Source organism: Pleuronectes platessa, chromosome 11 (genome assembly GCF_947347685.1).
Source record: "Pleuronectes platessa chromosome 11, fPlePla1.1, whole genome shotgun sequence".
Classification (NCBI taxonomy): Eukaryota; Metazoa; Chordata; class Actinopteri; order Pleuronectiformes; family Pleuronectidae; genus Pleuronectes; species Pleuronectes platessa.
The window spans coordinates 10,525,902-10,552,540 of record NC_070636.1 but is presented as its reverse complement, the minus strand read 5'-3'; the positions used below and the strand labels follow the sequence as shown (position 1 = coordinate 10,552,540).

The 26,639-nt window shown below is 41.5% G+C and overlaps 1 protein-coding gene across 1 annotated transcript; it reads right to left on the bottom strand.

Moving 5' to 3' along the window:
• Positions 1 to 2,737: 2,737 nt before the first annotated feature.
• On the bottom strand, positions 2,738 to 10,785 carry LOC128451450 (protein delta homolog 1). Its single transcript, XM_053435288.1, has 5 exons — positions 10,725 to 10,785; positions 10,487 to 10,547; positions 9,872 to 10,002; positions 8,976 to 9,117; positions 2,738 to 3,524 (listed from the first exon to the last, which is right to left on the bottom strand). The coding sequence occupies exons 1-5, from the start codon at positions 10,774 to 10,776 to the stop codon at positions 2,738 to 2,740; spliced, it is 1,173 nt and encodes a 390-aa protein (XP_053291263.1). The 5' UTR covers positions 10,777 to 10,785.
• Positions 10,786 to 26,639: the final 15,854 nt, after the last annotated feature.

Here is a 26,639-nt window from a genome sequence, read left to right as displayed (position 1 = left end):
TCTGTACCCTCGGTGTTAAATGCACTTATTGTAAGTCGCTTTGGATAAAAAATTGAATTAAATCATTTTGTATTCTGGAGCCTGACAGATTTATCTGTTGGCTGATAAAACCGGCCAATATGAGCCTTTATCTGAGTTTATTTTTGCTGATATGAACGATGATTATGAAAATCTTTATTCCACAGAATAAAAAATGCAGAAAAGATTTTTATTCATGTCACAAAATTCTTATTTCATTCATTTAAGTTCTACATATGTGTCTGTATTAGTTTTCCCTTTTAATCAATAGTTATTTCCGTAAAGTTAAAGATTAAGCTGTAAAATATCAAGCCTCAATTACAGTTCTTTCGTCAGAAGGGCTTAAAGACGTTATCCTAGGAATTTTTTTCTAAACATATTCATCAGTTTCAGGACCTTTTACTCCCTAACATCAGTATCATCCTGACAAATCTGTATCGGTCGGGGTTCTATTATATCCCTCCACATTTTATCTTCTCAGAAAGGCAAACTTCTAACGACCTGACCTGACATCAATATACAAATCAGCTATCTTTCTCCATAGAGATGTTTGAGTGCTGCAGTTCTTTCAGTAGATAACTCGCACCACAAGGTGGAGACAGAGACTGCGGTCTGAATCTGTAGCTTATGCTTGGGGGCAGTAGATGTGAAGTGATTTCATTCAAGGTCATAAATCAGTGAGTTGGCTCTAGTAGGAATTTATGAGCATGATATGAGCAGATGTTCCACTGATTCCAGAGCAGGTCGGTGGCGGCGTGTATAGGATGTCCCACTGTGAAAACCTCAGGTGTGTTAGCAGTGTCAAATACCTGATCTTGACTTTTGTGTGAAGTTAATGAGTTACCTTCCCAAAAGCATTATTGTCAGGTGGATAGTTTTGTTATACATATATGTATATATAAATATATATGTATACATATATATATATATATATATATATATATATATATATATATTTATTAAAAAGCGTAGAATAAACAATGAAACATTATCTGGCACAACAAGAATCATAGACTGAGAAAAAAATACTGAAAGTTCTGCACAGTCTCCGTCCTCTGTAGAAATGCCATCTGTACATGTGATCATTAGTTTTTGACGTTTGTATATACAGTCTACAGGTTGATGAGCATAATAAAAAAACACAACCTGGAATGTCACTCCGATGTCAACAGCACAAGATAAACAAAGATCATCACATTATTAACAGCTGAACGTATGCATCACAAATCCTAATATCACAGTTCTGAATATTTTACAGTTTGAAACGTGTGGCACTTGTTTAACGATATATTTGCTGGGTAACAGACGTGTTTTTCTTCACAGATGCATGGATGGGTTATCTGTGAAACTAGAGCTGATGAATAGATGGAGGTGCGAAGATTAACAGATTCAAATAAAGACGGGAGGTGGCATTTCTCCAGGAGCTGTGAAATAATTAATAAAACAATACAAAAACAATTCTTGCAATATCATTTTCATCAGCAGCAATATAACAAAAGGTCAGTATATGTATGGATATATTGCTTTGTGTCAGCACAATGAGGAGGTGTCACCCATATTTGATTTACCTCAGATTTGAAACATTTTTTACAGTGTTTGTCGTTCTCTGCTCATAAAGAAGAGTACAAAACCAAAACCTTTAATCAGTGAAAAAAGTCTGTCTTTAAACCTAAAATATATATTTTTGAGAATTATCTATATCAAATTTCTATCTTTGTATCATTTTTGGCCATATTGCTCATTCCTACATCTACAAAGCAAATTCAATGGTATATAGGGTATCTCATTTTTCCGGTGACATAAATACAGTTCAACTGTCACATTCTGGGAAATTAATACTTGCAGCATTTTAAAGTCCAGTGGTTTTTGGTGGAATGTAGCAATAAACGTTTTTTACTACACATATGTACAAACTTACAATGTGTATTAATGAAATGGATAATTCACAGTATGTGGTATGGAGATTTGTTAGGGCTGCAGGAACCTATTATCTTAATTAATTATCGTTTTCTTGATTTTTGATTTTATCTCAGAAACAACAGAAAAAAATCAACATAGTAAGTTCAGTAAAGTATCCTGCAGCCCATTGTTGTGTATTTTCCAGTCCAAAACCAGAAGACATTCAGATTATCATCATAGCAGCAAATGTTTGACATTTTTACACGAAAAAAAAATGATCATAATCAAAATAGTTGCCAGTTAATTTTCCAGAGGTCGACTCTGATTAATCATTGCCGCTCCAGTAATGGTAATAAAATCTGACATTTCATTTGGTAACAAATGAAATGTCAGTGGTATCATTACTTAGTTTGATTACAAATACTGAAAGAAGTGTGATCCAGTTTAAATCCTTTTTGAATACTCAATATTATTCTTTCAATGCCATTATGGTTTCCAGATCAACCAGTAAAAGAGCAGTACAACTAAAATCCCTTTTTTATTAGAATTTTTGTTTTCTAAGAAATATAACAATGTGACATTTTTTGTTTAAACCAACCATCAAGGTGATATTTGTTGGAACATGGTTTATCATTTTATACCTGTGTAAAATGTATATCTTTTTAGATTAAAAGCGCATTTATAATCCAGTGTTATGTTTGTCCACTCCAGTCAGGTCGACTGTACATTCAGTTATATTCCAACGTCGTCCAGAATCTCTAACTTCACAAACAAGACAGGGCAGCAGTCAGGAAGTCGGGAAGAGGAAGAGACGATCTAATCAAATGGATGTGTAGTGTCTCCCAAAGCTGGTGAGTCTAATCTTCTCCGGCAGGATGATGTTCACTGAGTGCTCTGGCTCTTCCTGGTTACAGCCGTTCTCCCTCAGCAGGTGTTCCCTTTGCTGCCGAACAAGCTGGTTGTACTTGGCGTTAGCCAGCCACGTCTCGCAGCGGCCGAAAAACACGATGCCTGTGGTGCCTAGTATGACCAGGCAGGTGAGCAGGGCCAGTATGCCGAAGCAGATGAGCTGACCCTGGGTGACGAGGACACCGGGGGAGTGGACGGTCTCCTTCAGGGTGATCTTCAGCAGGTCTCTCTCCGGCGGTCTGAGGAGCCTGTGGAAGGCGTGAGCAGGAAGGGAGTAATGCTGCGGGGTCAGTGCAAACACCTTGTGTTCCGCAGGCCTGGAACTGGCAGGTTTAGGCTTGGCCTTCGGCCTGTGCTGAAGGGAACATGTGGGACCTGTAAACCATTTCTGGCAAACACACCTGAAGGTTCCATCAGGCTGACCAACACATGTGCTGCCGTTGGCACAGGGCCGGCCGCCGCAGGGCGACAGGTTGCTGGAGTCGTTACAAGTAAAACCAGTGAAGCTGTGCGGACAGAGACAGGTGAAGGCCAGGCCGTGATTTGTACAGTTGCCACCATTGACGCAGGGGTTAGGCTGGCAGCTGTCAACACTTATCTCGCAGAAGTCTCCGGAAAATCCAGGGGGACATGAGCAGGAAGAGGAGGCTGCTGAGCCTCCGGTGTCTGTACATGTGCCTCCGTTCTGACAAGGAGAGCTGAAGGACAGAGCAGCACACTATGAGTATTCAACAGGGAAAATAGAGTTTTAGCAGTTTTAAATACAGCTTTAATACTGAGAATTTTAAAAAGCAGATGGTAGGGACGGAGGTTTTTCAATTTGTGATTTATTGGGTCCCTCAGGGGAGTTTCCTGGGGCCATTATTATTTAAAGTAATCTTCTTTTAATGTGCCCAATCGATAATAACAATCAATAATGTGGCCCTCCAGTGAGAATCTTGAATCTCTAACTATGGTGGTTTGGATCTTTAGGGGTGATGTGCTCATTAATAACTTTAGTAAACAGTTAAGAATCCATTAGATTGTTTTTCAATTGAAAGACTAAAGGACTGAGCTGCAAAAATATTTCAACATGACTCTGACAATAAATTTTTCCCTCATTTAGGAGAAACTGAGGCCAAAATGTATGGATTACTAATCAAGCTCAGAAGATATTCAGTTTTTAAATATTGCCGGTCAGACTTTTATTGCACAAAAAGCTCCTGTTAATTATTCAGATTAAATTTGAGATCTCAGCGGTCACTGTTGGCCATGGCACACACAGCACTTAATTTGTCAAGACTAGATTCATGCCCAGGAAGGCAGCCCTGCTACTGTAGATAGTGCAACATTCATTTTTGTCTGGGACCAAGTTCAATCACACTGACTGCGGTGCCACAATCTGCTTACACAGTCCAAAACTTATCAACATCAGAAGTCAGTATATTTAAAATGAGTTTATAAGTCTTGCACTAAAATGACCTCCGACAAAATAAATCTGCCTTGTAAATATTGCAGGTCCTGAGTACTTTCTTAGTATTGTTCTTTCTCATCTGATGTATGCTCAAAAGCACCATCCATCATTATATACTATCTTATATCATCACATATTTGATCGCTAATACATATATTATAATACTTAACAGTAGGTCACAGTAATTTAATTTAACTTTAATAAGATTAAATAAAGGTTGAGTAGTTTTTGCCATATTTTGATAAAAAGTATATTAATGTTTGAATAATATAGGACTGCATCTAATATTTAATTTAAATATCTATTAATGTGGTGATTATGTTCTTACTTCTTTTACATTTCTCCATTTGGCAGATTCTTTTATCCAAATGGATTTCAAACCAAAGGACAACACTAAACGCTCAGTAAAGTAGGAGACCATGAAGATATGCTCAAAAATTCAGAAATAAAAAGTACGAATGCCAGTTTTAAACTTTAAAAGTGTTCATGGTAATGCCTGTCAAATTACCTATTTAATTAATTATCAAAATACTTACAAAAAATCAATGAATCCTCTGTTTGCGCTTTAGAAACATTCCTTATTCTGCTATTAATTATTTTCACATCACCAAGATCTAATAAAAAAACACTATAGCTCATTTTCTGCATTATGAAACACTCTCCCAGTAATAAGACATCAGTTATTCTGAGCTTTATCTCTGTTATAATCCTCCTGCACCTGCATGTGCAGCTGGTGATCGACATGGTAAAGCTACACGGAGTGAGTGCACTGATAAAAACCAATCCATAACTCTAATACTAGCTGATGTAAATATTCAACTCTGTAACTTCTCATGTCTGAGCAGAAGTCTAAAGAATTATCGCACTGGTATATTTTGTAAGCGTCTCTGTTGGCTGATTGAGGAGCTGAATAATGAAACCTCGAGCAGGCCCTTTTTTTTTAATGGAGATGAATTCTGCTGGCGTACGAGTGAAGCTCCAGTCGTCTCATTGTTAAAATAATAAGACTCAAAAGACTAGGTTTTTTTTCTGTTCAAAAGGAGATCTGTCAGTTCACTGACACTGAGCTGAAGGCTATTGGATTTTAGGTGTGTCGTTCAAGCCAATAACAAGGCTGTCTGACAGAAGGAACATGGTGGGGGTGCGGCGTCTGGAGGGGCTGTGTCAGCTCGCTGCGTCTCCAGAGAGTCGTTCATATTCAACTGATGGGCGGAAGGAGGACGGCTTCATGGATCAGCGCTGTCTGTAACCCACTGGTGGGAAGGGAAACAGGAGGGGAGCCTACTGGAATGAGCCTCTGGATTTGTTGTGGACATTAAGTCAATAGTGAATCTCATCTGAAAGCAAAAATAATAAAATCCAGATGATTTATTGCTCCTTTTAGAAATTTCAGCTTCAGAGAGGTTCCAATGCCGACAACAGCATTGGACATGCCGGGTCAATGTACCAATCTGATTCCAGGACTCTAGAGCATATTAGTTTCATCCAGGTGAAACTTCAATTTTCTTTTCCCAGAAATCACTTGTTCCTCGCCGCTCCAAACCAGCAGCAGCAGCCGCCTATCGAGTGCTGTTTTTAGAGTCGCAAACAAGAAGTGATTTCCAGTAGTGTAGGGTTATCCAGAACTCGTTAAAATGTCTGCGATTCTGCAATACTTCCCGCCGGAGAGTCCAACAAGTAAAACAGCGGAGTGTGCCATATGCAAGACTTCCGTTTCAAGGGCTGTCGCTAGTGTTTCCAGTTACAAAACTAGCAATAGGTTATACAACAATAATAGCAGTCATCACTTCAATACAGTGTTAAAAGATATTATTTCAAATCCCCTGTTTAATGTACGCAAAGTCCAGGTATCGGTTTTGGGAAGGGACAAAATGCTATCGGAAAACATCTCTTTTCATCGTACACTTTTTTAACTGTATTTTCCCGCTTGAGCTTTAAGCTAATTCTGACGAGACACTGTGAAGGTGTGTCCTTTCAGACGACCTGAATTCCTCACTGAGCCTGAGCCTCGTCCCTCCAAATGAGGACAGAGCAACTGGTGCGTTCAGCTTTCCATCATCATCTCGTGAAGTCGAACAGGGCGGTAAAGGCCAACAGACAAACCCGGTTCCCCTTGGGAAAAATAAAAGTGCCATCTCCTGATTACAGGTTTTACATCATGTGCTTCAACCCTTCAATTCAACCCCACAGTGGAGAAACGGCACATGATGATTACCTGGTAATAGGGACTTCTGTTTAGCTCTGACGCTGGTAACAGATCCAGGCTCTTAACACACATCAACAGTGATATTTATACCTTCAATCGTTTCCATCCTCTGACATTTTGCAGTAATTGGTTCTGTTCACGTGATATATTTGTCAGCGAGAGTGATGAGCACCTGGAGGCAAATTCCCACGGAATATCTGGATGTATGATTAAACTACTGCCTTGGGAGCAGAGGATTGTGGCATATGTGAAGCACACATCAGACGTGTCCTACAAACGCCGGCAAAAGACGTTTGATTTTCTTGTCATGCACTTTATTGAGGAGAGTATAAAAATGTGTCAGCCCTGTTGAGTGATTCTGAGGTATCGGGTTTTGAAACGTTGACGTTCGGAGGATGCAGCCTCTGAACCGACACGCAGCTTACAATGCTGCCCAGGTACACGGCGCCGGCAGCCATGCGAAGGTGTCGGCTTGTCAACACAAGCAACACAGCTCCTGCTGTATGTGAGACAAGAGGAAGCTGGGGAATGAATTTTCTGAAATTCATTTTTTCCACATCAGAGGATTCATGTGCTTGATGTGAAAGCAACCAAAATGTAAGCTTGTGTTTGTTTTGGGGACATAAGCACGGTTATGTCCCTCTCTGCTACAGCATAGTTTACTACGGTATGTGTTGTACTGATATATAGAAAATATTGGCCTAAATATGTAGGAAGGTATTCTACATTGTATTGTACGGTCCCACATTACCAATACCTATTCTAACCACTTTAAATGGCGGCACCAACATGCAGTTCACTATCACTTATAACTATTACTCCACTGCTGGGATTCCCTCTAAATGCTCTATTGTCAGCACAAAAATCGCTAAAGCTCAGTGCACACTAGCAGCTCAGCAGACGCACGGTTAATAAGTCACTGGTGAGCGGTACTGGAGCAGTGAGCAGCTGAAGAGGAAGTTATTTCCCTCCGGACTTCGTAGAGGAGGGAATATTAGATTTTCATTTGCCAGGTGGACAGAATCACGACTCCTAATAAGTGCCAATGTTGTTTTCTTATCTGCTGTTTTAATATGCAATCACTAGCAGAGTCCATTTATTATTATCAGACGATGATGGGTAACAGCAAATATTTAGTTACTTCCAGTGTAGACAGTGGACATCCGGGCCGAAAAGTCAAACGTCTACAGTCTCACTGTCTATAGTCCAACGAGTGGAATGTTTCTCCACATGAAACAAAAGCAACAACACAAAATTTAAAAGTGTTTTAGGTCCAAACAACATATTGGATAATCTCTATTAATAGCTATCTGCACATGAATGCAGATAATTTGGTTAAGAGATAGCTGATTCATTTCATGTAATGTGTTCTTCCTCCTTTTGCTCAAATGTTATTGGTCAAAGTACTAGAAACAGAAAGCAGAATGTTCTAGCCCCAAAATACTGTCTCTCACCTACAGATTCTATATTAACTTAAATGATGATAATATTATGCGTCAGTTCACAGTTTGGCTCAGCTGTGATCTCTCAATCGAAGCAGTGACAAAAGACCTAGTTTGATAACGTCCTGAAACAACAAGGATCCTGGGAGTTGTGGTCTTCAACATCATTGCCGATGACAATCTACCTGACGTGACTCAGATACAAACCGGCCAGTAAAAACAGTGGAGGAAATAAGCAGCCAACTGGCTAAAATGTTAGAAGTGTGTTTTTCCTGCGTTAAACATCCTTTATCCTGGAAGTTACAAACCAAAAAGGAAACGTTGTGTTACCTCGAATAAGATTTGGGATTTTTCTGAGTTTGAACGTTGCTGGAAACATTTCGGATGGAGTACGTACACAAGTGAAGAACATATTTAACTTAGTTCCAGTCATTTTTTAATAAGAATTGTTGCATTCTATATCTTAAAGTTTGTGCATCGCTAATTCCAAGTCGCATCAGTTGCTTGGATCTGATTTATACACTTGTAGGTGAGGATTTTATTGCTGTTCTTCGCTGCATACACCATGTTCTTCTTTGCCTTATTGGATTTCATAGAGACATCAGTCGTAAAATGAAAGTTGACTTTCTGACCAGGATTAATGAGCCGGAGCTCCATTGGAGCTTTCGTTCACAGACCTGGAAACTTGCCAGTTCTTCATTGTTAGCATGCACATGTTTGTTGAGGACCTGTATCAATGCCAGTGTTTCTCTTTGTCTAACAAATACACAAACACCACACTGCCCATAACAAGTCACAACACCCAGACGGTCTCATTTGTGCAGAAGTGAAAAAGAACAACCATTATTTTCCCCCTCTAACGGCTGACCCCAGCCAGCAACTCACGGGCGGTTTCGATTGGCTGCCCGGATGATACAACGAGAGATGACATAAATCCTACCATGTATTGATAATTGCTCCTAATGATGAACAAAAGGAATTTAAGCTGTAAAGCCATTGATTTATTTTTCTAAGCTTCAATGAAAATGCAGATTAGAGACGTTGGTACCCGTTTGTGAGGCACGCTCCTGTCTTCAGGTGGCAGCTTTCTCCAGCGTAGCCGGGGGGACAGATGCACAGGTACCCCCCCTCTCCCGTCTCTATGCAGGTGGCGTTGCCGACACAAGGCCTGGACGAGCACAGGCGGGTATCTGTGAAAAAAAGGAAGCATACTTATTTTAGATCTCTCTTGATGTGGGGCTTCTGTGTCTCTCTGCCTGTTTTTTCCTCCCCCTCCTTTGTTTGCACTTTCTCACTCGCGCCCCCCCCCCCCCACCGCAGCATGTTGTCACCAGCAGCACAAGCGAGAACATAACGGTCCACGTTTGCACATCGCGAGCAGCTCACGTGCTCCAACTGAATAAGAGATTCACCGACAGAGACGATAAGTAGGTGAATCGGAGCCAGAAGCCAAAAAAGTTTCTTCTTTCCTCCTTTGATCGAGCGCCAGCAAATCATTTCCTTGCAATAAGATTAACTCTCGATATTAAATGACTTATTACTCAAGTGCTAGATTCAAATTGAGGCGTATACAGAAATGGAAATGTGACTTTTGGAAGGCTTTAACATTTACATTCTCACTGCCACAACACAAAACTTACGAGGTCTTGTGAACTTCATTAAATGTGCCTTCCTTAATTGGAAAGCAGAGGATTGTCATTTTATAATGAGGATTATTTTTGCGGCTTCAGCTTTCAGTGTCCCAGATTCCTCCATCCTTACTTTTCCCCCTCCACTCTTAACTTTCTACCATCTAAAAATAGAATTAAACTGTATTACTCAGACTTAATTTGGGTGCGTTGTGTGTGTTATTCTCTGTGACTCACCCTCGCCACCGGTGTTGTCGGCGAGCGTTTAGAGGCGGACACAGACTGTGGTGCCTCTGGGGAGCTTAATGACACTCACCTTGGTCACACAGGCTGCCCACCCAGCCCTCTGCGCACACGCACTGCCACGCCCTCTCGCATGTGCCGTGCAGACAGCCGGGGAACAGCAGGCACCGGTCACAGTTGTCTCCTTGCCAGCCCGGTTTGCACCTGAAGGAGAGGAAACGGGAACAATCCCAACCTATTAATACACAACGCCCAGCTCCTCTCGGGCTTGTGATTTCCCCTTTGCCGTGGCTGCATCCTCACAGCAAAGGTGGAATTGAACATTGTCTCTCGTTTAAACAGTAATTGGTTGAATTCTTATCCAATCATTTTGGCTCAGGAGTGCATAGCAGGAGTCACTGCCAGAAAAACACTTAGAACTGGGCAGGATGTGTAACCAGAAGCAGTTGAGCTGTGTGTTAGGATAACAATGCTTTTTTTACTGTTCAAACAAATGTCTGATTTGGCTCTTTGCACAAAACACGGGCCAAACAGATCTAGAACAAGCAGGGGGATCCAGCAGGCTGGATTGCCACTGCATTTCTCAGAGAGGGACATTCACAGCTCCAGCAGTGTATGGACATGAGGCTGCTAAAGCCCACATGATGCGACCCATCATCCACACAGGAATCTGAGGAGGAGGTTATACCTGCACTTCCCTGGCTTCTCACAAAACCCATTTTCAGTGTTGCACCCTCTGCAATCCCAACCTATGAGAGAGAGACGGAGAGACATCAGAGACAAGAATCAACACCAAACACTCAGAGCAGTAAAACATTCATGTGTTATACTTTCTTTCCGGGCAGAGAGTAAATCGCTTCGAAAGGAGAGTTATTTTTTCAGATCTTTTTGTCCGTACATTGATCAAAACAAAAATCTCTGATTACCTTTGGCGATGCCTGCCACGACCAGAATCAAGACCACCGCTGTGAGATGCATCGTAATTCCCAGCGAGTACCTTTGTTTTGTATCCTGCAACACACAAAGCGAGTAAAGTCGGGGAAAAGGAGCGCTCAGTGGCCGCGAGCATCTGTCACAGGAACTCTAAAGTTGATTAGACGAAAACAGCGTTAAAATGAGAAACGAGAAAGGCGCTTCACAGATATGGCACGTTCTCTAAGGCGCGTGGGGATGAAGACAAACACCTGGAGATTAAACCTATAGCTGGGACATGATAACGTTATCAGAATGAGAATCACACTGCAAGATACATTCACACTGTAATATTACTGTCTATGGGAATATAATAGAATTGGCGCGCCTGAGCCACATGCGTCTGCTCCCGTTACGCACGGACATGGAGTAAAAGACTAAATCCGTATTCTCAAAATAAACCGAATTTCTTATCAGAGACATCATTAACTTAAATGATCTCGAGGCTTCTTCTGGGGAAAAAAAAAGACACACACATTACCTTATGTGGCACTGGTGCTGTGTGTCCGAGCCTCTGCGCTCATACTCGACGCATTGGGATGGTTGTGTTTAATCCGAGTGACGTGCCATTGGAAAGGGACTCGACCACGTGCACCCGCGGTCCTGCTGCTGCTGCTGCAGGTGGACCTGGAGCTTTGGACGGGACTGCAGCACCGTGCATCGTCCCAGTGCAACACGCTCCTCCCACCTGAGACACAGAGGGAGAGAGTGAGCACCAAACTGAATGACCCCCCGGGAGGGAGAGAGAGAGGTGGGGGGGGGGGGGGGGGGGGGGGGGATGCTGGAGTGGTACTGTACATTAACAAGCTACAGCAGATCCCAGCAGGCTGTTAATACTCACCCGCCCCAAACAGCTTGTTTCTGCCTATTCACCCTCGTCCTCATCATGTCTGCGTCTCCTTCTCTCTTTCTTTCGCTTTTAATTCTGTATTCATGCATAATCCAATTAACTTGCTCTTGTCTGACTCTCTGCCACAGAGTGGAATAAGTGTCCTGTGCATGAGTAAATGTGGCAACACAGGAATGGGAAGAGACTCCGATACAAGTATAAGTCCTGCATTCCAAATCTTATTAAGTAAAGACCAAGTCATCTTGAGGTATTTAAAGTATTAAGTATTTATTATTCATCAGAATTGTCTTCCATCACCATTACATCATTATGGTATAATGAGTCATAATTATATGCTGTTTCGAGTAGAGGTAATTACTTTATATACTGTGGGGTATTTCGAATTCACATTCCTCTCATTCCTCTCATCCAGTGAGATCATGTGTTTGTATGTATCAGTAACTAGTAACTGTTGTTTTAAGGTAAATGTAGTGGAGTAAAAAGTTGAGTATTTATCTTAGCAATGTCCTGAAGCAGAAATATATAGTAGCTGAAAAGCACAATTACTTGTAAGTGCACCCTGCTTCAATACTGCATATAACCACAGTACCCGTGGTATTGGACTTAAGGAAACTAACACATGTAAAAGGTAGGGCTTAGCAATATGGCCAAAAATGATATAAAAATAACTAATGTAGATATTGATGTTATATTATCATTTCTTTAAACATTTTACAGATTTGAGGTCGATCAATGTCTTAAACCTCGTCCTCACTGTGCTTACACAATACATGAGTAATACATCACAATATGAATCTCACCATTGTTAGATTCATATGGCTGAAATTGATATTACAATGCATCTGGACCATTATCTGGATCTGCACCAAATTTCCCCTGTTATCCTGCATTATTCACCTTCCATTTTCTATCTCACAATGTTACAGAAAGTGAAAAACTATTCCTAGATCCGCCCCCTTCATCCAATCTGCTTCCTTTGTGTATATCGCACCCTTCCACCAAGTTTGAAGAAAATCGGTTCAGTAGATTTTGTGTAATCCTGAATCCGAACTTAAACCAGATCGAACTTAGTAACTCTGTCCCCTTCATCTTTAAACTGAGTGATAACCCACACACAATCTGTCCTCATGTCATCCATCATAATGCCCTTCTCTACTCTTCGTGCACTTATCGCCATCTCCAATCTCCTCTTATTCCCCTCTAAATTCAGCCAATGGAATCCCCCCCCCCCCCCTAACTATACAACCTATAGTCTAGTAGCCTAATTACGAGTTGCACTCCCCTCAGGCAACATTAGATCAGAAATAAAGATGTGGAAAATGGTGGCGAAGCAGCCATCAGGGGAAATGTACTCCTCCGTCCTATTTATCTCCTTCAGTGTTTATCTCTTCTCATGCACAATTGCAAGATGCAGCCTGTGTCTTATCCAGAGAGAAAAACGGGGTGAATATGTTATCTCAATGATAAACGACAGATGAACGCAGATAAACAGAGTCATATTGTCTTGGGGAGATGTTGATGGATAGAAGAGGTGTGCAGGGTTCGCAGTCAGGAGAGCAGGAGCGAGAGGGATACATATGCAAATGAGCCTCGAGTCTATTTCTCTCTTCTCCCAGTCGAACGAGGCCAGAGAAGCTCCCTTTTGTTCCTCCACTGTCGTTCCAGAACAAGGACACACGCATTATAAACAGACAGGCCCGAGCAGATGGGCGCAGAGTAGAACTGCCTCCTCTGATGTGATATAATCTTTTGAGAGGCCTCCAGTCTCATATCCCCTGGCTCTGCTTTTTCGTTTGTGTTTGTTTTGGAGCCTCCAGAGACCGAGCTCGGAGTTCGGGCGTCACATATCTCGCCGAAGACCCACATCACTCTGTCCTCTTTAATGAAGTGTCTCAGGTTTGACTGAGCCTAAGGATTAAAGTCAAGGAGTCAGTCATCGATTTCATTTCTTTTTCCTCCCGCCGCATTGATCTCATCTGGTCTTTGATTGGCTGGTCCAGGCTGCTTCCTGTTTAAATCGTATTTTGTGCGGTCTCTGTGTTTTGCTTTGAGCTGCTTGAGCTGAAGAGATGAATGAAGAGTACAGCTCACTGAAGCTGATGGTCATGAACGTCATTGGTTTTGAAAGGATTCAGTGATAACCTGAAGCAGTAAAGTAATACTTCAGTTTATGTATAGCACCTTTCCCAAAGCAAAATCACAAAGGGCTTCGAATGATTCAAATAACAATAAAAAGTACTTTATGCGATAAAAGACAATTTAAGTTTCAAACATCACAATACACACGATGAGAGAAAGACCATTACGAATAAATGGGTTTTCAGTTCATTTTGTGTACTGGACATATCAAAAACTTTGACCTGATAATGAAGCCTATACAATTTAAAAATAATGAATTTCTGTTGTCGTTAAAAATTACAAATGTCATCGTATACTCAGTGCAAAGAGATTTGTTATATATATGAGATATGAGATACCCCCCCCCCCCCACAGACAAATCAGTATCTGCGTTTATGTTTGGCAATAATATGAAAACTTTCATTTTACAGAATAAACAAAGCAAAAGATGTGGGCATTCATATTTACATTTTATGTGATTTTACATTTTTTGTTCAATATATTTCATTGAATTTGTCTATCATTTATTTATTGTCGTTCATAATACAGTTTATAGTTAGCTGTAAAATATAAAGCCTTTAAGTCACTGTGGCTTAGAAATCTGTGTCATTAGGATTCGACTAAGAGAGTTTAGGTATCGCTATTTTTAAAACTACATATCAGCCGATATATCAGAATCAGAAAGGTTTAACTCCCTTAAGTCAGTAATGAGTTTAAGCTCCAGTCTGGGTGCATGTGATTGTGTGTGTACATGTGTGTACCTGTGTGTACAGTGCAGTCAGACCTCATTTCCAGTAATTATGCATCTGCAGGGATTGATCTCAATAACCCACATAAGTCTTACCTCTAATCTCCGTGAAGGTTCGTCCCACGCTGAGCAGAGGAGACACACAGGTGAGGAGAAGTCACGTGTTGCAGTGCGTTGGATCTGCACATTACCCCCCCCCCCCCCCGATTATTTCATTTCACGTCCACTAGAGCTTTGAAATAATTTCATCTGAATCCTCAGCGAAGTCTATCTGATTAAAGAAACCCCCCATTCTGTCGATACGCAGCCGCCACGCTGAGGGTTTTGATACAGATCATTTCATTTCAACTCTCGGCTGGAGAACTGTGGCTCGCAGGAAATTAATCTCGAGTATTGAATTCTAAACACAATTAGGTGGATAATAACGCGTGGTGCGGCTGCCCGGGCGGCTCTATGGTGGATCATTAGACAGGAGATCATGCCAGGTGGAGCGTGATGCGGTTCACTTACTGACATGGTACACAACAGTACATCTGCCATTACACAACCAACACAGACACACACTTGCATGCAAATGGTTTAATGGCTTTATCTCAACACTGGTCACAATCTTATAAACAGTCAATGGTCACAATATGTGGTTATATTTCGGATAACAGCGTGTACCAATGGAATACTTGTGGGGCACCTACATGTGTAAATGGAAGAAGTTTGTAATCACATGTAGTTTTAGGTCTGACTTTAACAGTTTTAAATACCCGATGCATAATAAGATTTCATGATTTATACCGATACACATAACTGGTCTACTTGCAAATGTTAGGTCATAAACAGTAATCAAATCTTTTTTTCAGTCAAGGAAATATAATTGAAAGAGTGTCACCCTGTCCCTGAAAGCCTCACTACTGTCACCTGAACGCAATACATCTTGTTTATGAGCTGATGGTGTGACAGGACGTAAAGAATTTCTGCCTTTCTATCAGTTTTTACTATGAGATACTTAAAAACTATATCACTGCAGTATTTTATCATTTTGAATCATTCACCCAACCCGTTTATCACATTGGCTATGGTGGTACGTCTTTTTTTCAATTACAATAGTGTATTCCATGTTAATAATTTATCTTCTGAAGTATGTCTACTTTTGTCTAAATTATACCATATCTGATTTCATTGCAGTACTAGGACTTATTTCCCGGTTCTTGAAGCCCAACAACGATGTAAAAGTACACTGTACATCTTTAACAATCAGCCAATGAGTCGATCAGCAGCTGTTCTGATGATCAACAGTCAAAGTTCAAATGGCAAAAACACAGTTTTAAGTCTTTCTAATATGAAATCGTCCTTCTCTTGTCTATTTGATGTGAAACAAAACAGAATACTGAACTGTTTGAAAAAACAATTCAACTTCATCAAGTCTCAGAGAAACTGGTACATTTCATGAAAATCTGTAGATGAAGCGATTAGTCAAGAAGAAATTGTATAAAGAATAATAATGAATAAATGTTGGTGGCAGCTCTACTGGTAATTAACACTGCTGTGACACCTCATCACTTAAAAAGAAATGAATCATTCATCTTCCACAAAGGAAATTTTCGCTGTCATTTTAGTCTCTTGACAGACATTGCCGTTGTCATGAGGATCTCATAAAAAACCCTTTCTGTGGCAGAGTGTCATTAGCTTCACTCCTTCTGCCTCTGTGGGTGACAGGAAGAGGTGGAGAGCTGACTGCTATGTGTCAAATCTGGGGCTAATTCTATTTTCTGGCTTTTCAACTTCCAAACGCAAGCCATAATTAGTCACAAAGGAGAGACCGGGCGTCTGACTCGGGGACGAGTGGCTTATTTAATCTGTGAAAGGTGAAAGATAAAATGGCGTTGTCATTTCCTCAGTGATTTGGCTCCTTGACTCTTTCCTCTTTCCTCTCTGTGTCTTATTACATTGATTTCAACAGCGGGGATACCTGTGGTTAGCAGAGAAGACGCAGGAGACACCGTCAATGAGAGGATCAGGAAACTCTGTGGTTTTCACGAGCACAAAACACCCTCAGCTCTGCGTGAAAGATGCTTCCAGCTGCAGTCCAGGAGCATCCGGACAAGACATTAGTCTCTTCATTCTCAGCATGCTGCCCAGCACTCCTGCATGAATCTGGGACGGTGGCTGGAAACTTAGAGCACATTTCTCTTGTGTACCAATCAATTAAAAGGTGGAGTGGAAACGATCTGTCTCCTGCTGAATGGCGGCACACCAAGTCTTGTGCTAAGGGTGAACAGCTCTGCCTCAACCTACGTGTTGGCAGAACTTCAAGCACCTTCAGCTGCAGGACATCGTGCAGCATGTGCTCCAGAAAATCCTCAAATGAGAACAGAGACACGTGAGGAGGGAAACACATCAGCTCCTGAATGACGACTGGTGCAGTTGATGGTATTGGCGTCTCATATATCAGCCGTCACGTCCTTTGCCTCGTGACTTGCAGGTCAGACCTACTGTATTGTTAATGGTTAGAGTCAACTCTTTGTACCTGACTCCGGCTTATACTTCCTCTCTTTACTATTCCTGCAGGGCATATTGCGCATTGGCCCATGCTGCTGTTTTACGTCAACTCTGTGCAGAGGACTGTGATTAGTTTTTATATAAATGCAAGTTCTTTTCCCTCCAAAGTCCTTTTTTCAGCCTCCCTCGGAGCAAAGTGTTCACACAGATCCAAACTCAGGAAACTCTGGAAAATAGAATGTCTAAGAGTTTTTCCTGCAACCCTCCCGTTAATCTGCAGCCTTTTAAAAGGCAGAGAGCAGACAATCTTCTGGCTTTAAAAAGCCCTTTCAAAATGTTAAGGAAGTGAATGAGAGTGTTCCATTGATTCGTGGTGAGTCCCTTAATCTATTCTGTTGTCATTGAACACAGCAACATGATGTAGCGGACAACACTGCTGTATTTGGAAAATACTATTTAACCTCAGACAGAATGCTGATCTCTAATATGAGTATATTAGTATTTTATTCAGGTATTCAGGAATTATTTTTAACTTCTTTTTATTTCCTTTTATCAAATGCAGTCATACAGTAACTCACATCCAATCATTTTTAACATGAAATTTAGGTGCCACGTGTACAAGTCTTAGGCTAGTGGGGTTAACTGTCCATGGATGTATTGGGCCCAAGCCATCAGGATCCAGGCATATCAGAACTGAGTTACACATTAACATTGTCCACAAACACAGTACATCACACATGACATTACATTAAGACAGTATTACCGAAAGAGAAAGAGGATGGCCTGCAAATGTCCACTGCTTAAAAGGAAAAACAAAGAGAAAAGAAAAGAAATATATCTCTATATTCTAGTTATCATATCAAATGGAGGTGTAGAGCAATGGGGGACCAGTTGTTTATGAATACCTCTGTTGTAATAGAGCAGTCAAGTGTTCCATCCTGTACATATCAGGAGGAGTTTTGACATTGCACTGCCCAATTTACTGATTTCATAAAAACAAATATGTAAACATACAACATGACCAAGTCATCCAATCACATGTAGTATTGACACCTGCAGCTTTTCGATGCCCCGGCCTCTTCATATGTTATGTAGCTGCTGAGAACAAACACTGCAGACGTGCGGAGGCAGAAACCTAGATATCGTATATTTGTGGAATTTGCCGTCTGCTGGTTTTGTGAGTCGGCGTATAGAGATGTTGACTTAATTCATTAATGGATCTAGTGTGCTTGTTATCTCCATGGCAACTGTAACCTCTCGTTGTCAGGAGAGCTCTGAGGTCGAGGAGGAAGCAGATGGACGAGAGCGATAGTTTACAAGAGAGGGAGGAGGAGGAGGAGGAGGAGGAGGAGGAGGAGGGAAATGGCAAGTGTACAGGAATGACTTCACCTGATGACAGATATTCCTGTCCTGTTACCATGGGAATCGGGAGGATGACGCTGTCTTTGTGGTGCGCCACGCTCTGGACTTGCAACATCGAGATATAACAGGAAGATCACCTTTTCAGCCTGAAAGTGTGATATCAAAAAGTGATCCAGACACAGAAGGCCATCGTTGTGTGAATTAATACTGAATCAAATAAAACAGACACCACCGCCGCTGAGCCGCTCAGTGTGGGTTTTAGTCACGGTGCAAATTGATGGCCTGTTAGCGGTGATTTAATGCTTCACCGGCTCCAAGTTAAGAAACTGATTCCCTGGGCGAGCTGGAGCACAGAGAGTTGGTTTCACCTTCTCTATCTCACTTAACGGCTCCATCTGCTTTTAACCCTCACTGACTTAGGAAAGTGTGTATTTCATTCAGGCTGTTCTCTTGGCCTGTGTTAATGCTGCGTTTTCTACTTCAGAATTATTTGCTTGACATTAGTGAGTCCTCCTCCAACAGTCCCACATTATACTGTTACTTTACATTGTTTGTGTTGTGGAAGTTGTGTGCAGAGCTTTTAATAAACAAATCGTGGTGCAGAGAGAAGTTAGAGAAGTTTGCGTTCATCCTACCTGGTTTATTTGCAATAGAGATTTTTTAGTCTTCATAAAATTGTAATGAATAAGTTGTATTGCTATTGAGTTTTTTACTTAACTGCTGTTATCTGTTCATATATTGCATGTTGGCTATTTCAGAAATCTGTGAAGACTTTGACACAAGCTTCAGCACCAAGTTCACAATATTTTGTTAATAAAAGCTCTTCAATTCAGCTCGATAAAAAGCATTGCAGCGACAAATCAAAATTTTTGCTTTTACTTTGGAGACAATTTGCTAAATGTTGAAATTACTCTATGACTGCTGTTGCCATGACAGAGATCAGGGAATCATTGAGATATGGTGAAATGAAAATAATCAAACACTCAAAATGATGTGTGGTTTGTCAGAGAACTTTGAAGATGACACGCTCAACCCCGTCCACAGCCTGAAGGCTCACTGCCCCGCTCCCACTGCTATGGAACGCTAGTCGCCTGGTAATTCAAACGATAGTCAGAACCTGACTATTGTTACGTTTTCTCAAAAGCTTTGAACTCTCTCTTGAAAGCCTCGTTCACAGACAGGTTCATCGATTGTGTTTGTGTACGTCTCTGTATGCCTGCATTTCTGTGAGCGGTCCACATGTGAGCGTTCCTTGCAAAGGTGGATGTACGTTAAAGCGTGAACCTCTTCAACTGGTCCCTGAAGCCCTTTCTTGCCGACCAATCTAAAAACCCAAAGCCGACAGCGAAAATTGCCCAGGCGCTGTAGAGAGCTGATAGCCGGGCCCTGAAGTAAACAAATACCAGGACTGACAGGTAGAATAGCTAAGTAGTCCACAGCTCTTGCTGACGGAGGCCGGCTGCTGGAACCTGGTTTTTCCCCAAACACAGATTAGAAGCAGCCCTTAAACACAACCACCGGTACACTCTGTGATTTATGTAGTTGATTTGTTGAGGTCAGTTAATTTGTTGGTGAATACATTAAAACTTTTTATGACTCTTAGTGCAATAACACAGCTCTCGCTCTGTCTATTGAGCTGGCACCCCTATTTTTATTTTATTAAAGGGAATCCTGTTTATGTGTCTCCGAGCTGCTTTGGCTGCCGCTGCTGTGTCTGTATGTTCGCCTCGGAATATAATCGAGATTAATGGTGTTGTTGTAGTCTTCTCTTTGTCCCCCCCCCCCCCCCCCCTTTGTCATCCACCTCATTACAAACCTGCATCCTACTGTGCCACACGTACACTGTGTATTAAAAGACCCAGCAGAGTGGGAGGAAAGCAGCCAGACTGAGGGGGAGGGGGGCACAGGACAACAACCGCAGGGAGCCCGCATTTATCCTGCATTTATCCAACCTTCTCACCTGTTTACTTCATGACTCATCTCAAATAATCCGACATCTTTCCTCACACACAAATCCTTGGAGTTATTGTTCAACCCGGCAAAATCCATTATTCATTTCAACGCATCCTCGGGCGTCAGAAGCCAGATTCAAGTCTGTTCATCTTCAGAAAAGCAACATGTCACGTGCGTGCTGCCCTCCTCTCTGCACATTATTGTGGGGGACCAGCAGCCGTCACTCATCATAATGAAAGTCCTCTTTGCGGATGCTTGACAGCGCTCCTAAGGCCAACTGCAAGTGGTGAAGGACGCAGTAAATGTGAGCAATCAGAGATAAACTGTGCAATCTGGGTTAGTGACGACTTCAAGAGCAGCAGTTGTTCGGCCGGTGAAGCTGATCAGCAACAGCTCAAAGGGTCAATCTGAAATATTCCCTCGCAAGAAAAATATTGCAGTCTTTAATAACCTGAGAGGAACTCTGATGAAATAACAATCAAAGCTAGATTGAGTATAAGTATAGCCCTTACCTCCGCCAAGGTGGTCCCCTTTATCAAGCCTCACCAAATTACATACAATCAGAGATAATGGTCCCCTACGTATTTTTTTATTATTTTTATCACGACCCATGAATATTATTCCCTGGGAAAAATGTTCATGTCAAAAAACGTGATAAACAGAATCCCTGATCTGCGTTTTGTCCAGATCTGCACCAAAATTGGTCCTTTCCTGGTCCATGTTGCATCCTCCCATCAAGTTTGGTTAAATCCGCTCAGATATTTTTTAATCCTGACAAGGAAACAAACCAACCAAAAAACAGAGGGCGGCAAACACACAACCTCCTTAGTGAGGTAATATAGATATGAATAGTTGAGCTGTTATCAAAATGACCATAGAAATCTCTGAAAAGTGCTTTCTTCTCCACATCCAGTCTGGGATGTCTCTTCAACAAGCCTTTTTGGCCATTTCATCATAATCAATGATCACTAATGCATTACTTTGGCTTTCTTCACTAATCAATCAGCTGGGGTTAACAAAGCCTAAGTAAGCCAAATTAAATCATACACTGAAAATAATGCTAAAAGCCCTGATGAACAGATTGACTTAAAACATTTCCAGACATGAAAAGTGAGTTTGCCTTTCACAGACCCAGAGACAGGAAAATGTGCGTTCAGACAGGCGGCGCTGCCTGATTAAAGGAGCAGGCAGGATGACGAATCAATTCTGCTGCAGACATCAGATGTTTCTGTTTACAGCGAATCGACACCTGCATCGGCCCTTATCACCAAAAGACAATCTCATTCTTTTTCTCAGCTGACGTCTTCATCTGCCTCTACTACGTGTATGACACCTCTTGTTCATCCTGAAATATATGTGCTCTTCCAGTTTTGCGACGGCCTGTATAAGAAACGTCATTGAGAAAATGGAAGTGTTGAGTCATTAAGCTGCCACATAAAACAAATCACAAATTTTAAAGTAGCGGGTTAAATATTTAATGGGAGCATACAAATCTTTGCTTTTTAATTGTCAGCACCGCTCTAAAGAAAATCACATTGAGTTTTAAAATGTATTTAAGCTTCTCTGCTGTTTAATCAATCACACCGTATAATATCGACCAGATTCCACATTCCCATGTTGCTGGTGCTCATTATTTATCATCGATTATCTGCTGCCGTTGTAAACCCCTCACGATGGCCCCCTGTGGTCCGCTGATCCGCGGCGGAGGAGGAATCATGCGGAGGACAAAATATTCCTCTCCTTTTTCTAATTGAATTTCACTTTTCAACGGAAACCTGTGGCTGCCAGCCGCAAGGTTAAGACCGTGTTGATATTGCCTCTTGTCTGCTCGCTCTCACTCACTAACCCAGTTCTGAATTATTCACACCGACAGTCACAGCTGAAAAGAGGCCAACGCCAGGCAAGATCGACTCAGCCTCTTAGATGAAACGACTATATATAAAACCTTTCTAAGAAGAACACATCTGCCTGTAGCGCTCGACGTGCGCCCTGTGCTCTTTGAGGCTTCTCCACCAGCTCCACTACATACTGTACTTATGAATGAGACGACCGTTTTACACGTGATCCGCTCCAGTTCACTGACATTTAGAGATCATAGCCATGACCTTCCTGAAACTTTCCATCACTTTCTGCCTCACAGAGACCGGATCTGGATAATGAAAGTGTCCGCGCTCCTCCAACTATGACCGACGTGATGGACCCAATTCCCTCTGTCATTTCCCATCTCCCACGTTGCAGCGGGGCAGCTGTGCTGTCAGGTGCTCAGCGAGGGTTATCATTTCAGCGAAAATGATACAAACCCCTGAATTCATTTTTTTACAACATCACCCCTGCATGGAGGAGACTCGCCGTAAACAAATGAGAAAAAAATACAGTGAATATAAAGATTACAGTGGAACTACCATCGTGTTGGAGAAGAAGAAGCATCCACACACAGGATCAGGTTTATTCAGTGTCTCAGGGACACAAAGTGAAACAAGACCTTAAACATAAATTGCAAATCCAAGGAGAAAACTGCACTTAATTGACAGGATGAGGTAAAGAGAGGCCGACAGATGTGCTTAATAGCGAAGGTACATTTTGACCTTGCTCTATTTATTCAGATTTTCTCACTTGACGTCTCTCTCTCTCTCTCTCTCTCTCTCTGGCATTTTTCTTTTCACTGACAATTTCTTTCACCTCTGTTGAAAAGAGAGGAAGCGAAGGCTGAAAATGGACTCCGGTGAATGGAATGAACCTGGAAAAATGAGATGAAAAGGTACAGGAGGAATTGGTTCTTCTCTACCAACGGAGGGGAGGGATGTTAATGAGGAAATGAAGACGATGAAAAGAAGAAGATGAATGGGCCGTTACTATGAAGCTTGTTTAGAGGAGAGTGGTGAGAACCAACAAAGTACAGCCACAAATCCCCTGGTGTGAGAAAATTCACTATCGCTACACTATCAGGAGCAACAACACAGGGGAGGGGGAGGGGGTTCACTTTCCAGTATGGCCATACTGTGAGAGAGGTAAACAAGATGTGAACAGAATAAACAAACACACCTCTTAACTCTCCCGTCTCGTGAGTGTTTAAGCTGATTCTGTTCGCTCCGGGATAAAGACTTTGCATTGAAACCTCGGAGAGACCTCCAAAACAAAGCTGAGCCTCATGTAACAGTATCACCTTCGATAAAATCTTTAATATTTACAGAATAATAATACTGTGCAGCTTTAATTGACGTTAGATTAAGTGAAACTAACAGAAAACCTCTATCCTCAATCACAGCCGCCCATAAGTACCTTTTCTGAAAGATAAGAAGCCACTCAAATTTCAGCCACGAAAGTTCCAAATGGAGAAATTATGCAGAACCCAAAAAACACACAGTTATGTGCAAGTAACAGTTCAAAACCCATATATGTTAGATTTATAACAAACTTTTCCTTAAAAACAGGCCCTTCGGGCAATTTAAAATCATCTTTGACAAAAATGTATTAACACGTACTTTTCAGTTTGGCATCTATCCCAAGATGTAGAGCATCCAGCAACCAGAAGGTTGTTGGCTCAATCTCCGACTCCTCCAATATATATTATGTATTGACCTTGTGAAAGACACTGAATTCCCTGTGCAGGAGTGGATGTGTACTAGAACAAGTGCAGCCTATAATAATGCTGTAAGTGTGCACTGTACAGCACTTTGAGTGATAGATAAGACTAGAAAAGCTCTAAATAAACACAGGTTATTTACCATTTTAGTTGCATGAGAGTTTGCATGTAGACTATATTTAACATTTCTCCAGCTGACCTGCTGTGTGTTGATCTCTATACTTTACTACACTGATCAATAAGCAGAGATTAGTTAATCAGTGGCTCCCCTAATACCCATAATTACTGCCAAATGATAAGGAATCTGATGAAATTATGGACGCACAATAAGAAAACACCATGAAACCTTGGGAAATGTAAAAAAAAAAAAAATGTCTACCTCTGCAGAAAAAAATAACTTAAATTGGTGATGGCATCTTTATTTTATTCTGTTGTTTATACTAATAATAACTCAAAGTCTTCTGGGCTTTTAGAGTTTGGAAAATCGTATTTTCTGGCTGAGCTTTTGTCATTTGAACACAGGGGAGAGAAAAATCTACTCACAGATGATTCACGCTGGGTTTTATGTTCATGCCAGCAGGCGTCTTTCCAGTGGAGAAGAATCTTTTCCAAATGGTATTTGGAGTTTTGCAAACCTCATAATTATCAGCTCCTGTCTCCCTCATTATCGCAGAAACTCCAGCGAGGCCTTATTGGTAATGAAGGAACGCGTTCACACACACATCCATCAGGTGCTCGCTGAGCTTGTTGGTTTGGGGTTCTGTCTCTGCAGTCGTGTTTTCCTCACAGCGAGCGGCTCAAAGCTCTGGCAGCGCGCCCCGCTGGGTGACCTTTCAGTGGTTCCTCAGTGCCGGCACAGAAAAGCTGAAGGATCACAGACACTGCTGTATTTTTTATGAATTCGTGTCCCTGTTCAATACGTGGAAAACACGTTGCATTGTTTATATCTTCCCTGTAGATTTAATTGATAATCAGCAGAGAAAACACCTTCTTTGCAGCAGTAGTTGCTGTTGATATGGAACTATTTGTGAACCCTTTTCTTATTGAAAGCTGCTTTTCGTCTCAGCATGAAAGTAGGAAATTGAAGTCCATTGCAGCAGTATCTCGGTCAGGATCCTTCTCGTTAACCACTGCACCCACCACGCTTCCTTCATTGGGAATTCTGCACTCAGCTTATAATCATACACGACACGACATTGGCTTGATGCGATGATTGTCTTTCCATTAATAACACTTGAAGATGAAACATAGAGATCAAGGCCAAACTAAGAAATGAAAGACACTGATCTTGAGTCAGCGTGTCATTTCCTTTTGTCAAGTCCATGTGCCGCGACCGGAATAAAAAGACTGGTATGATTGACATATGACCTAATTATAATTCCTGTAAAGTTGAAGCCGTTTCACTTTGTTGCTTGGAAACAGGCAGCCCTGGAAGCCAAGAATTCCTTCTCAGCTCTAAAAACTGTAAACAGTGGCAGAGATAATAGTGAAGGCTTTAAATTACACCTGTGTGGAAATAGAAGCTGTCATATTGGCAGCTGCACTCCATCTCATGAATATACTGTGAAGGTGGGAGTACGACTCTGCATAAATAAAATAAAAGTGATATCTAAAACACTCAATAAAATGGGAAATACTTTTTTTAAATAAAATGCTTATGAAGTAAAATCTGACCTTAGGTTGTGATGACATGACCTGTATTTTCCTCCGGGTAAGAGGATTTCCTTTTTATTTCCCAATGTTGCCCGATCCCCACGAACAAAATACCCAAAAATTTGACACCCAAATTAGGCCATGAAGTACGGAGCCCCCTAATGGTCACCTCGAGAACTTTTTGAATTACTGTTGCATTGTTTCGCAACAGCTCGCAATAGTTTTTACGTTACCTTGCAATACCTTCACGTTACCTTACATTTATTGCTGTACCTTGCTAAAGTTTACATTACCTCATAATACCCGACAATATGTTTGTGTTACCTTGCAATACACAATTCTTCTAGTCGAGAACTCTGCTGATCGCATCATTTCCAGAATCCCCCCCTCCCCATTAATCACATCTCTCCTTCAGCAGCTTCATTGGCTACCAGTCAAATGCCGCATTGGTTTTTAAGATTCTGCTCCTCACCTTTCAGGTCATCCATAATTCCGCTCCTCAATACCTCTCCGAACTCCTGCACATCGACACACCCTCCCGCACCCTCAGGTCTTCTTCTTCTTCTTCCATCCACCTCACTGTCCCACCTGCCCGCTTGACAACCTTGGGATCTATAGAGCCTTCAGCCGCTTTGCTCCCCGCCTCTGGAACTCCCTCCCCCATCACATCCGTAACATTGACTGTCTCTCTGTTTTCAAATCCCGTGTTAAATCCCATCTTTTTAAACTGGCATGCTCAGTTCTATTGTTTTCCTATTTGGCCATCCTACAGGTTATATTCTCTGTTCATATTATTGATCTTTTTGATACATTGTTCCTTGTTCTGTTTTTATCTCTGACTTGTAAGGTAACCTTGAATGGTGCCTATAAATAAAATGTTTTATTATTATTATTTTCTATTCCTTCTGATCCATGTTATGCAACCTATTTCTTGTCATCCTCTCCCACTTTAATCTTACTTTGAACTGGGCATGAAGTATGCTGATATAATCCAAATAGATTCAGCCATCAACTCAACCAGAGAATATTTTAGCATATGTATTGTCTCTGTGTCTTTACTCGCCCTGTACACACTGATGTGTTCATGCATCTGATTAGTGAGCCCCTTG

Coding starts and splice junctions, on each gene's coding strand:
- LOC128451450 (XM_053435288.1), bottom strand. CDS start 10,776: ATGCATCTCACAGCGGTGGTCTTGATTCTGGTCGTGGCAGGCATCGCC. Junction 10,548..10,724: donor CGTGGCAGGCATCGCCAAAG/GTAATCAGAGAT, acceptor TCTCTCTCATAG/GTTGGGATTGCAGAGGGTGC. Junction 10,003..10,486: donor GAGAAGCCAGGGAAGTGCAG/GTATAACCTCCT, acceptor CCTCTCCTTCAG/GTGCAAACCGGGCTGGCAAG.